The sequence below is a fragment of the Peromyscus leucopus genome, chromosome 1 (genome assembly GCF_004664715.2).
Source record: "Peromyscus leucopus breed LL Stock chromosome 1, UCI_PerLeu_2.1, whole genome shotgun sequence".
Taxonomy (NCBI): domain Eukaryota; kingdom Metazoa; phylum Chordata; class Mammalia; order Rodentia; family Cricetidae; genus Peromyscus; species Peromyscus leucopus.
This window is the reverse complement of record NC_051063.1, coordinates 124871637-124884529: the sequence shown is the minus strand read 5'-3', so window position 1 is coordinate 124884529 and position 12893 is coordinate 124871637. Positions and strand designations below refer to the sequence as shown.

General features: G+C 56.0%; 2 protein-coding genes across 4 annotated transcripts in view; one reads left to right on the top strand and one right to left on the bottom strand.

The window, feature by feature from the left end:
* Wdr93 (WD repeat domain 93) overlaps window positions 1-5523 on the top strand; it is a 52267-nt gene extending 46744 nt beyond the window's left edge. For all 3 annotated transcript variants that reach the window (XM_037198112.1, XM_037198114.1, XM_037198110.1), the window contains exon 18: window positions 5220-5523. In XM_037198112.1, coding sequence (XP_037054007.1) covers window positions 5220-5319 — 100 coding nt within the window. In that variant the 3' untranslated portion in view covers window positions 5320-5523. The remainder of the gene's footprint in view (window positions 1-5219) is intronic.
* A 4898-nt stretch (window positions 5524-10421) lies between these two features.
* Window positions 10422-11725, bottom strand: Mesp1 (mesoderm posterior bHLH transcription factor 1). Its single transcript, XM_028873711.2, has 2 exons — window positions 11051-11725; window positions 10422-10747 (listed from the first exon to the last, which is right to left on the bottom strand). Exons 1-2 carry the CDS (start codon window positions 11723-11725, stop codon window positions 10682-10684), a joined length of 741 nt encoding a protein of 246 aa, XP_028729544.1. The 3' UTR covers window positions 10422-10681.
* Between the last annotated feature and the right edge of the window lie 1168 nt (window positions 11726-12893).

Here is a 12893-nt window from a genome sequence, read left to right as displayed (position 1 = left end):
GCTGAGGCAGAAAGGTGGGAATCTGAGACCACCCTGGGCTACTTAGGGAAACCCTGTTCTAAAATCAGAAAGAAAATAAGAAGTGTGTGTGTGTGTGTGTGTGTGTGTGTGTGTGTGTGTGTACATACTTGTAGAAATTTGAAAGACATGAATATGCAAAAAAGAAACTTAAATAACCCATAACCTACCACCCAGATCATCAGCACTACCACTAACGTCTCCTTCCTGGTCACTCCGCTCGGCATGCTCACCAAGTGAAGGTCATGTTGCTTGCTCACTCTCTTGTCTGAGTTTCTGTTGCTCCAGAATATAACTTTCCGTGAACGTGTGCGTGTATGTGGATGTTCATCTGAGGATATGCATGCACATGTGTGGGGTGCCTGTAGAAGCCAGCGACACAGGTGTTCTCCTCCTTACTCCATAGACACCATTCACCTTGGGTATCTATCTCTGGTTGGTTGGTGTAGTTTTTCAGGTTTGTTTTTATTGTACCGGTGTGTGTCTGTGTGTGTGGGTGTGTACACAAGAGTTCAGGTGCCCTAGGAGACCAGAGGTGTTGGATCCCTTGGAGCTGGAGTCACAGGCAGTTGCTAGCCACCGGACGTGGGTGCTGGGTATGAAACTGCCCAGAGGAGTACTTGCTCCTAACCACTGAGCCATCTCTCCAACACCGTGCCTTCATTGGTTTGTTTTTTGAGACAGAGCCTTTCCCTGGCGTGGGGCTTGCCCACTAGGCGAGGCTGGCTAAGCTCCGAGCCCCAGGGCTCTGTTGGTCTCCCCCTTCCCAGCACTGGGATCACAAGTGTGCACCACCGCTCCTGGGGTCGAACTTGGGTCTCCGTGGCTGCACAGCAAGCCCTGTGCAGATGGACCGCTCTCCCAGCCCCTCTTTCCAGAGGCAGCTTTATTGTCCTGTCAGCTTCCCGCGGCGGCACTGTAATCAGACGCCTGAGATTGGCTTGCAGTTCCGCAGATGTCAGCCCGCGGTCATTGGACGGTTGCTGGGAGTCTGTGGTGAGGCGGCACAGTGAGGAGCATGGGGCGGATAAGACTGCACCCCGTGACACTCCAAGCAAAAGGAGGAGGAGGAGAGGCTGGGGTCCCACAATCCCCTCAAGGCACACCCCCCATAACCAGACCCCCACTGAGCCCACCTCTTAATGTGTCCCCACTTCCCATAGCACCACACTGGGGACAGCCTGTATCACACGGACCTCTAGGGCCGCTCGGCACCCAAGCCACAGCATTTGTAAATGTGGTTCCCATGACCATTTTCCATGGGATGGATGTGTGGGGCTTACTTCCTGCCTCTGTGATTCGGCTGCTTGGATAAGGAGGAAGACCGTTCTTTCTGCCCTGCCCTCTATCTCTGGAACGCTGAGGCCATCCTGAACCCCAGCAGGAATGGAAGGGACTCTTGGTTCCTGCCTCCCTCCCTTCAGCACAGTTAGCTCCTGGGTTCCAGCCCAGCCTCTCCCTGGAAAGGCCCCAGCAGCTGGCCGGAGTGCAGAGGGCCAAATGGCCAGGGACCTTTTACAGAGAAGAGGGCCGCCATCAGCAGGGCGGACCAGCATGGCATTGTGGGCCAGAGACTGGGCTTGGGCCTCACGGCAGTGCGAATGCTGAAGAACGTGTGGGAGCTGGAGGGGGCACAGTGTGCTGGGGGCAGGCCAGCTCCCCGCTTACCTGAGGGTCAGACTTGCCGGAGCCTTTACCGGGCTCTGAGCTCGGTATTTGAGGCACATGCTTTGGTCATGTCACACACAGCCTGTTTTGCTTGCTTTGAGACATAACATCCAGGGCTGCAGAGGGTAACCCCACAATGCTGGGCGGGGAGGGTCCTCTGACATGCGGGGTGTTGGAGCACACACATGTTCACACCTTTATGCTGTCCCTAGCTGTCCGGTCACCTCTACACACACACACACACACACACACACACACACACACACACACATACACACACATACACAGAGCTTTTGTTTCCCTCCTGTCTGTCTCTATTATCTTTTCTGCTTATTCCTTATATCTGAAGTTAATTGTCACTCAACCCAAATCGAGGTGAAGCAGGGCTGGAGGGTTGGCTCAGTGGTTAGCGCACCACTGCTCTTCCCGAAGAACCCGAGTTTGGTTCCCAGCACCCACATGCCTGTAACTCCAGTTTCAGGGGATCTGATGCCCTCTTCTGGCCTCTGTGGCACCAGGCACACATGTGGTGCACATACATGCATGGAGGCAGAACGTGCACACAAATCTCTAACAACCTGGGTGACACAGTGAGAGCCCACGTGGTGACGGATTCAGGTCTCAGACTTGCAGTAGTTTGTCCAGATCTCTTTCACAGAGCTTCAGCGGGACTTCTGCAAACAGCCAGCATGACCCGAGCCTGCCTTTAGAGCCCGGCAAGGAGGCCAGGTCACACTGACCGTGCTCCCCTCCCGGCAGGCCACTGTTCTTGGCAGGCAGGCTCCTAGGTCACCATTTCCACAGCCCTGGACTCCCTGTCTGTTTTGGCGTCCCCATCTCTAGCCAGGACAAACTTTTGGTTAGCTTGGAGAATGCCAGAAACCAGACAGGAGCAAAAGCTTCGTCCTCTTTCCTGTCAAATACCAGCCCGGCAAGACCCAGGCTGTGCCGCTGGCTGCCAGGGCTGGGCTTCTGGGTGGCCCAGGGTCTCCACCCCAATAACCCTTCATCTGCGAACTCACTGGTGGGCTAACCCACTGTCGAATTAGCTCCCTGGTGATCCATCCGGTCACCCGATAGTAGCACCACTAACTGGGGGCCAAGCTTTTGACACATGAACCTTGGGGGATGCTTTGATCTGAACGGCTTGCTACCACACACCTGTTGTGTCTTGCCCCCAGACAATGAGGAACAATTGAAGTTCTCCCATCGTGAAGAGAGGACCCCTGTGTGGGGGTGATGGAGAGGAAGGGTGTCACTCCTGGAGAGCCTTGTGGGGTTCTCTTGCCAGGTAGTAGCAGCCTGTATGAACGAGGCTGCCTCCCCCTTCTTCCTCAAGGAATCGCACTGTAGGTGGCGGTGGCCACTCTGGATGACCCAGCTGCCTCTACTCTGGGGCTCCCATAGTCTCTGCCTTAGCTCGTCCCTTGCTGCCTTCTCGGGGTCCCCAAAGTCACCCCCTCTGCTCTCCACGATTCTTGACTCAGACACAGAAGCCTGCTCACGCCCCAGGCTGAGAGCTGCCCCTCAGTCTCAGGCCCCAGTACACCTTCTTCCCGAAGCTGCTTGGCTAAGTGGGCCGGCCTTCCTGCAGGCCAGCTTCTCAGAGGTGAAACTTTAGGGTTTGGTGACAGACACGTCTGAGTCCCCTGGCCTTCCCCTCTCCCACACAGACTGCAGGAACAGAGTCAGAAATGCAGAGTGTAGTCTGTGTGGCTTTAATCTGGAACTGAGGAGCGAAACCCCACTGCCAGGATTGCGCTTCTCTCCTGTTGTGAAACTTGGCCAGCATCTTTTCAACTTTGTCTGTCGATTGGAAGAGTTCTTTGTCAGCCAGGCATGTCGGCACATGCCTGTAATATCAGCACTCAGGGGACAGAGGCAAGTGAGGCCAGCCTGGTTTACATAGCAAGTGTCAGCCCAGCCAGGGCTACATAGTGAGATCCTTTCTGGGAACACACACACACACACACACACACACACACACACACACACACACACACACACCTCTCCCTGTTTTGTCTTTGGGGAAACCAGGAACCTGGAAACACCTCACCTAGACCCTAAGCTACCATACATGTCTCAGAGCCAGCTTTGCCTCGTGTCTCCCTTGGGTTTGGTTTGTCCCCTGTCCTTAATAAAGACTTTCCACATCCAACTCGGTCTGAAATGCAGCTGTGGCCAGTGAGCCAGGAGGGACAGTGTGGGAGTCTGACTCTGGCGCCTACTAGCGGTCACTATGGTAAACCTCAGAGACCTTTGAAAACGGACTGAGGTGTATAAAGAAAGCATGGGTGGCAGGGCCTTTAATCTTGGGTAGAGGCAGACAGGTCTGTGAGTTCAAGGCCAGCCTGGTTTATGGAGTGAGTTCCAGGACAACCAGAGCTACACAGAGACCCTGTCTTGAAAAATGATTAAAAAACAGTAACAAAACAAAGCACAGTCTCTGTTTGTTGCCAGGTCCAGAGAGAAAGCCAATGAGGCATCCTGAGCATGCACTAATCTTATAAATCTTAACAAAGACTATTTTTTAGAGCCAGGCATGGTGACACAAACCTTAATCCAAGCACTTTGGAGGTAGAGGCAGAGGCAGGTGGATCTCTATGAGTTCAAAGTTAGCCTGGTCTACATAGTGAGTTCCAGGACAGCCAACTGTATATACTGGTTTTTAAATTTTGTTGATTTGTTTTGAAAGAGGGCCTTGGGAATGCTGGGCAGGTGCTCTGTTGCTGAGCCAAATCACCAGCCCTTGATAGTCCTTGGTATTTCCTGTTAGCTCTCTTTAAAAAGGAAATTTTATAAATTGTGTGCATGTGTGTGCTCTTGTCTACGTATGTACCACAAGCATATATGTGTCTGTGAGGGCCACGTCCCCAGAACTGGTGTTGTAGGTGATTGTGAGCTGTCTCATGTGGGTGCCGGGAGCCAGACCTGGGTCCTCTGTGGAGCAGTGAGCACTCATAACCTCTGAGCCACCTCTCCAGCCCCTGAATTCTCGTTTCTAAAAGTCTGGCCTTAGACCTCAGACCTCTCCAGATGTGAGTCACAGTGTGTACTTAGGTCTGGTTTCTGCCACTCAGTGTTTGCCTTGCTGTAGCGCGCATGATCGCCTTCCTTTAGAAGGCTGGATGATTCCCGTGGGTATCCCGCGTGTGCACGGGCTCCTGGGTGCCCATCTTAGAAGGCAGAGTGATTCCCGTGGGTGTCCCGCGTGTGCACAGGCTCCTGGGTGCCCATCTTAGAAGGCAGAGTGATTCCCGTGGGTGTCCCGCGTGTGCCCCGGCTCCTGGGTGCCCATCTTAGAAGGCAGAGTGATTCCCGTGGGTGTCCCATCTTCATCGCCTGCGCCGGAGAGCAGCAGGCCTGACGTTCTCAGTAACTGTCTTCCTGTGGCACGTCAGGCTGAGAGGACAGAGGTGAAGCCAGTGTGCCACCTTCCAGAGTTTCCCCGCCCAAACACTCAGGACAGCCAGGGGACCAGGGGACCGGGTGGCTGGGGCGGCAGCCCTCATTGCTGGTTGTGTGGCCCTCAGCTTCCAAAAGCTGTCCAAGACCCAGGCGAGAGGTTATGAGCCATGGATGCGGCTGCGGAGGTACTCCATTATGCTCCACAAAGAAAACTTAAAGAAGTGACCACGCTGTGACGCCAAGGGAGTCTCCACCCCGACAGCCACTCCCCAGGACACCAGGAAGGCAAAAAGACGGTGACAAAGAGCCACACGCAAAGCTTGGTACTTCCGCGGGGCCAGCGGGGCCAGCGGACTTTGAGGACCCTGGAATACTGAGTGCCTCGTGGAGGTTGAGCTGTATCACTCAAATAAACAGTCTGTCAACTGCTGTGCGTGTGCCTCATCACTGCCCCCAGCCCTGCCTCCGCCGGGCCCGGCTCCTGGATCCCCCAAGTCTAGTGAGGACCCCTAGGTACGAGCCACTCCCCTGAAGCAAGCCAGCCAGCCTGGCAGCTACGGGGTGGCCCTTTTCTGTCCCCCTGGAAGCAATTCTTCACAGACTCTCTGGAGGGCCGGTGTGTGGCACTGTGGGGAAGGAGGCGTTTAGCATGACCAAGGTGCCCCCGGAGGAAGAAAACCAAGGGGGGGCAGAAGAGTGGAGGTGAGCGGTGGGATAACCTTCGGTCACACAGATTTGGGAGGCAGGGTCAGAGAGTCGGGACCTGGTGGGAGATGGGCCACCGGGTGTCCTGGGGAAGTGAGGGGATAGAGAGGCGGCTGGCTCTTTTTCAGAACTGCTCTTCCGAGGAGAACGCCACTCTCCCCGTGGCTCAGGGAAATAAATGTCTGTCTCTCCGAGGACACCGTGTGGTCATGTTGAGAACTGCAGGACGCTACCTCCCAGCCCGGCCCTAGGCTTGCCCAGGGGCTCCCTTCGGGACTTGACCGACCTTGTGGGTCCCCGACCTTGTGGGTCCGTGCTGCTGCTTCGTGGTGCCCCCTCCCTCCTCTCCTGGCCACATGTCTTGCTCTGGTTGGCACTGATACTGACCGTCCAAATGTCCCCGGTAACACTGAGCTCTGTCCTCTCTCTCAATAGAAATGAGAGCTCAGCACACGGTCCCTGCCTTCCTCCTGCTTCCTTTCCCCTTCCCCCTACTCCTCTCTCTCTGAAAGATCAAAGAAGCAGAGCAAGCCACAGCCACCACCCCTCACCTCACCAACTCCTCAACCTGCAAGAGCCCGAGTTCCTGTCTCCTCCCGCCATATATTCCTTTCTCTGCCCAGCCATATCACTTCCTGTCTCAACCTTCCCAGTGCTGGGATTAAAGGTCCACCACTGCCTGCCTCTGTTTCTCTTTTAGACTGGATTAATCTTGTGTAGCCCAGTGTGGCCTTGAACTCACAGAGATCCAGATGGATCTCTGCCTCAGCCTCCCCAGTGCTAAGATTTAAGGTGTGGGCCACCACTGCCTGACCTCTATGGCTAACTCTGTGGCTGGCTCTGGCCTCTGATCTTCAGGCAAGCTTTATTTCCTAGATTACAAACAATTTATCACCACACTCCCCCTCCCTTTTTCCTCTCCCCCTCTTCCCTCCTTCCCTCCCCCTCTCTCCCTCTCCATCACCTTCTCTTCTTCTCTCCTTTCCTCTCCCTCCCTTTACCCTTTCCTCCCTCCCCCTTCCCCTCCTTCCCTCCCTCCCTCCCCCACCTCTCTCCCTCTCTCCCTTCTCTTCCCTGACAGCACTTCCTTGAAATGAGGTGGCAGCCTTTGGGACTTTAGTCTTAACTTAGTACAGCACCCACGTGCTCAGAGCCAGGCTTCAGGAGGGGCGTGTGTGCCTCACACTTCAGCCCTTCATCACTGTCCTTGGCTCACGGTGTGTGTGTGTGTGTGTGTGTGTGTGTGTGTGTGTGTGTGTGTCTGTCTGTCTGTCTGTCTGTCGCAGACCCCAGTTACATTGGCTGGAACAACCTCCAACAGTCTGATCGACTTTCCCACAAGCCAGACGCCGCAGTCAAAGGGGCTCGGCTGGCGGAAGGAGGAACCAGGCAGGAGGTAGCATGTGAGTTTCCCTCGTCTCCCCCAGCCCCACTCCCTTTCAGCCAGGCTCTCAGCTGGGGCGAGCACCCGTGGGTGGCACACACAGTACCCAGGCACAAACAGCATCCATGGCACCCAGGGTACAAAAATGGCCTGGGGAAGGATACACACAGCACACGCTGCTCATGTCTCTTTTTGTGGCTCCAGCGGAGTCCCCAGCCTGCCTCCCCTTGGCCTGGATGTGGTTATATGATGATGTAGGTGACACAGGTCTATGGTACAAGTCTGTCCCTGGAGGGACGATAGAGCTCTGTGTCCCCCAGACTTCAAACTGCCCAGGGAGGGAGAGCTGTGTGAGGAAGGGTAAATGGAAGGGATCCTGAGCAGTGTCCTGCTAGCTGTGACTACCGTCATGTCTGCCCGTGGCACGTCCTCTTTACTTCCTGTGTGTAGAATGAACGGAGTAGGGAGCCTGAAATTCCAAGGACTTAGGTCTGGCATCCATAATGAGGACTGGAGAAAAGGAGCCAGACCTGGTAAAGCCCTCTCCAGGCTCTGAGGGTTCAAGACACTGTCTAGGGGTCAGGGTGCCATCACGGAGGAGGAAGCCGGTGGTTCCAAGAGAGCTGCTTCCCCTGGACGACAGAGGCCCCAAGGAACATCGAGAGCCGAGCAGTGCTCAGGTGATGCACACAGCACCCAGGTACAAAACTCAATGTAGCATCCCCTCTCAGTGGGACCCGCCCCAGAGGGAAGGTATGGATAAAGCCTTCAGGCCTGGCCCCAGAACAAACAGGGCTTTGTGGTTAGATGAGGCTAACCCTTAGCTCTCCAGGTCTCTGGGTTTCACAAGCCCGCTGTGAAAGTAAGTGGACTTTATTCACCATGTGTGACCAGAAAATCTGATCTCGCCCACATGCAGCTAGTCTCATTGGCCACTTTCTCATTCTCTCTGAGGACCCCATCCACCCCGTTTCTCTTCTACCTGGTGCTAAGCCAAACGCTCCAGCCTGCTCAGGGACCATCCATGCCGGGTTGATGAGGACACTGTTGCCCGACACCCCTCTTCCTCTGCCCCGCCTTCAGATGGCACCCTTATGTCCTCAGATGACAATGGCTTAAGTACCAGTTTATTCTTCCTGTGCATGGGTGTCCCAGTGCCCCAAAACCATGCCTGGTGCCAACAGAGGCCAGAAGAGGGCGCCAGACTCTAGTTACAGGCTGAGGTCACAGGCAGCTGGGAGCTCCCATGTGGGCACTGGGAATCGAACCTAGTTCTCTGGAAGAGCAGCCAGTGCTCTTAATCAGATCAGATGGAGAAAGCAGCTCCCTCACTGGAAGGAAGGCGCTGGGGCCAGCAGGGGTCAGAGGGGGCTGTCTCGGGCTGGTAGCCATGTCCTTGTGTCCAGCTTCCTGGCCTGACTCTTGACCCCTCCAGACCCTGCAAAGGACTGGAAATTGAGGTGCTGTCTGCTCCAGACTCAATCCCAGTGCAGACTTTGGCAGTCTGTAGGGCCTGTGAGCCTCATCCTTTCTTATATCTGCCCATCATTAAGATGAGTCTTTAATTGGGATACCTCTTAGGTTGGCTGAGAACCGGGCGACAGGCTCCCCCACCATCTGGCTTGGGGGTGCCCGCCGGGGCTGTTGTCCTCATTATGGACTGGCACTTGGAGTCTGCTCTAGGTGCTGATTGGGTCAGGAAGGAGGGATGGGGCCTGGGGGCAGTGGGAGGTGACCCTTTTCTATCGACAATCCTGCGTCTCAGCCACTATTAGCAGGGACCTGTTAATGAAAATTCACACCCAGGTGCTAATAAACAGTGGGCTGCTCCCAGGCCCCTCAGAGGAGAGGCCCTCTGCAGGGAAGGGGCTGGCCCATGAGCTCCACTTATCTGTGAAAAGACTTGCTAATAACTTTAATTCCCCATCCTAAAACACTGGGCCTTTGCCTGCTGAGCGCCGGGATCAAAGGTGTACCTCCACATCTGGCCAGGAGCTTCTTTTTGGAGGTGATAAAAATACTCCAAAATTAATGAAACTAGCCGCACAACTCTTATGAATATGCCAAAATCATCGAGTTGTGCTTTTTTAAACAAACATGAGCCTCTTGTGGGGGCACATATCTGTCACCACAGCACTCCTGGGGATCTGGAGTTGAAGCTGAATGACACTCTATCTCAAAACAAACAAAACCAAGAAACAAAATCTGAGCTTTGTGATATATCTCAATAAAATGCTTATTTAAAAAAACAAACAAATACCAAGTCCCGACTTTCTGACAGTTGAGGGGGAGGGAGAGCTGTTGCCCCTAAGAGTGGGCCCTTGGGAGAGGCTACTGTGAGTTGAGTGCCCCCACGGGGCTGTTCTCTGCAGCCCACTGGTCGGCTGATGCCAGTCTCTCAAGTGCGTGTCTTCTCGGCTGCTTATTCCCGATCTGAATTCCACCAGCCCAGGTCAGCAGTCAACAAGTCCTTCACCTCACCCTAGCCAGGCCTCCAAGGGGCCATGATCACATCAACTCAGCTCTCCTACAAATGTTCTCTCGGGGTTGGGGATTTAGCTCAGTGGTAGAGCACTTGCTAGGCAAGCCCAAGGCCCTGGCTTCGGTCCTCAGCTCCGGGGCGGGAATGTTATCTCTTTCTCCAAGCCACATGGGAGAATCAGGTCCGGGGACAGTGTCCCTGGTGCCGCAGCCCAGCCGCCCAGAACGAAGACATGGCACTATCCTCCCGTGGCTGAGCACTCCAGTGCCCAAGTCCTACATGGGTCGGAAGGCTTACTTGACCTTTATGCTTCTGTAAAATATATGGAAAGGTCACCAAGGCACAATTCACACTAATGGAGTTGGATTTTCTACAGAAGTATTCTGCGTTTATCCAGTTCCTAAGGTTGGAAAAAGATGAACTACCTCCTGCCACCTTCTCTCAGGAAGCCTCACCCACTCCACCCTGCCCCGCCCCTCCCAGACTGACCCACAGATAGCGGTGGACCAGGATAGGGGTAGAAGAAGACGGGGCTCCGGGCCTGTGTTTCCAGGCTGAAGACGAAAGACTCCCTCTCAGCAACCCCATGCTAGCTTTCCTGCTGTGTACCAGAACTTTCAGCAAGATATGTGGGCTCGTGCATATAATCCCAGCAGGAGTTTGGGCCAGCCTGGGCCTTACAGCGTGAGTTCCTGGAGGAGGAACGGAAGGAAGGACACGGGACGGGGGCGGACGGGACACACAAACACCAAATGACACCAGCACAAACGGTTTATTCACAAATAAATAAATACACACCAAGCAGCGTCTTGTGCCTGCTTCAGTTTCAGAGCGTTTACCCTATGAGTCTCTCCTTCCCAAGGAGGCTTGGGAAGGTACGGTCTAGATGAGGCTCCCACCCCGGGAATGCCCCCGTTGGTATCGCTGGTGCCTCTTCCAGGAAATACTCGCGGAGGCAAAAGGGAAAGTCTCTGTGCTCAGATCGGGTGCGGATCATCCATAGTCCCTTTGACGCTTCAGGCTGGCGGCCACTCCTGCGGCGTCCAGGTTTCTAGCAGAGCCAGCACGTCGCTGCTGAAAAGCTGCAGAAAGAGTGAACAGCGCCGCAGTCAGTACCTGCCCCAGTGCCAGATCCGCGCGCTCATCTGCTCCACGCTCCAGGTGCCTCGAGCGAGCAAAGTGACCTCAATCCCTGCCGGTTCCCCCGACCCCACCCCACCCCGTTTGGGCACACAGGGAACGAGGGGATGCTCGATAGGGAGATCGGGTGAGGTCAGCTGCCCTCCGAGGTGCCGCAATGAGGATGGTCCCCGCCGTGAGGCTGTAGGTCGCCGCCCCGACAGCTGGGGGCGCCACCCAGACGGCGCGGGGAAGGGGCTACTAACCGGAGACGAGTCGCTGGGCTCCATCTCCTGCCTTTCCAAGGACGCTGCCTCTGTCTCGGCGTACAGGAACGATGGGTCCCAGGGCTCTGCGACGACTCGGGGTCCAGGGCAGGCGGGCGGGGACCCCCACGACACCCCGCTGCAGGCAGCGGGGCTCCGATGCAGACCGAGCGCCTGCGCCTGCGCGGGGCCGCCGTCGGGGCACAGCGGGCAACCACGAGGTGACGCCGCGCCGGCGTGCCGCTGTCGCCGGAGGCTGTCCTCGCTGAGGCCCAGCACGGCCGACAGGTGGCCGATGTAGCGGATGGCCAGGCGCAGCGTCTCGATCTTGGTCAGGCTCTGGCCGGCGGGCGCCACGGACGGCGGCAGGAAGCGGCGCAGCTCGTGCAGCGCGCGGGCGAGCGTGCGCATGCGCAGCTTCTCGCGCTCGCTGGCGCTCTGCCGCTGGCCGCTCCCCAGGCGGCTGCCGTGCGTCCCGCGCCTGCCGGGGGTCCCAGCGCGCCGGGCCGGCCGGGCGCAGGGTGGCGCGGGGCTTCGGGCCTGGGCACCGTCCCACGAGTCCGAATACCAGGCCGGGGAGCAGACGCTGTCCCCGTCGGAAGGCACCAGCGGGGGACGACGAGCGGGGCCCGGGATCCAGGACTGGGCGAGCGGCGCGCACAGGGGCTGGGCCATGGCAGCGGAGGCCGGTCCATTGCGCCCGCGGCAGCTTTATCCCGAGCCCAAGGTGTGAAGTGGCCCTTTCCAGGACTCATCAGCACATCAAAGCCGGCTCGAGCCAGGAGTGGGGGCAGGGCCTTACGCTTTGAACCAAGAGCCGGGGGCTCTAAGGTGCAGGACCCTTGGTTCAGTCGACCATGCTGGGTCATATTTGGGGCCTCACAAAGACAGGAACCTATGACCTGCGGTGCCCAGGGCGTTGAACCAGCCTTGCATGTTGGAAGAACCATGCTCAAAGAACTGAAGTCCAAGTCCTAGGTGTAGGGTATTCCTTCATCGATTAGGGACCCTACGCCATTTCCCCCCATCATTTTAATTTACAAGTTGTATGACGAGATTCCTGGATGGCACTGGCCAGCTGTGGACTAGGGTAGGAACCTCTAGACACCCAGCGAACTGTAGCCCATTCCTCCTCAGAAGCTTGGTGGTAGCCTGTAGCCCTGCCCTGATGCCCAGGCTGGGGGAGGCACAATGAAGAAACTATCCCAACTGGTGAGGCTGCTGGGTTGTCTGGGCGGGGGGTGGGGGGGTGGGGGGGGTGGGGGGGGGACCTGCCTCCATACACTACAAGTCACTCTACTCTTGGGAACTTGGTCCATTTTCCCAGCTCTCCTGTGACTGGTGTTTGACAAAACTCAACAGCCCTGAGCTGGGTGTGGTGGCACACTTGGGAGGCAGAGGCAGGGGGATCAGTGCCAGTCCTGGCTATATGTAGCTAACTTGGGCTACACGAGATCCTGTCTCAAACAAACAAAAAGCAGAAATCTTCCCCTGTCCCACAGCAGTCTTGTAATCTCTCTATTTCATAGGATGCTACCTGTTAGGTTCTTGTAGGCGCCTTTTATTTTATCTAAGGTTTTTTTTTAAATTTATTTTTATTTTACGTGCATTGGTGTTTTGTCTGCATGTATGTCTCTGTGAGGGTGTCAGATCCCTTGGAACTTGAGTTAAAGACAGTTGTGAGCTGTCATGTGGGTGCTGGGAATTGAACCCAGGTCCTCTGGAAGAGCAGTCAGTTCTCTTAACTGCTAAGCCATCTCTTCAGCCCCCTAAGGTTTATTTTTATTGTGTATATGTGTGTATGTGTGCACCCATCTGTGCCAGTGCCCACACAGGCCAGAGG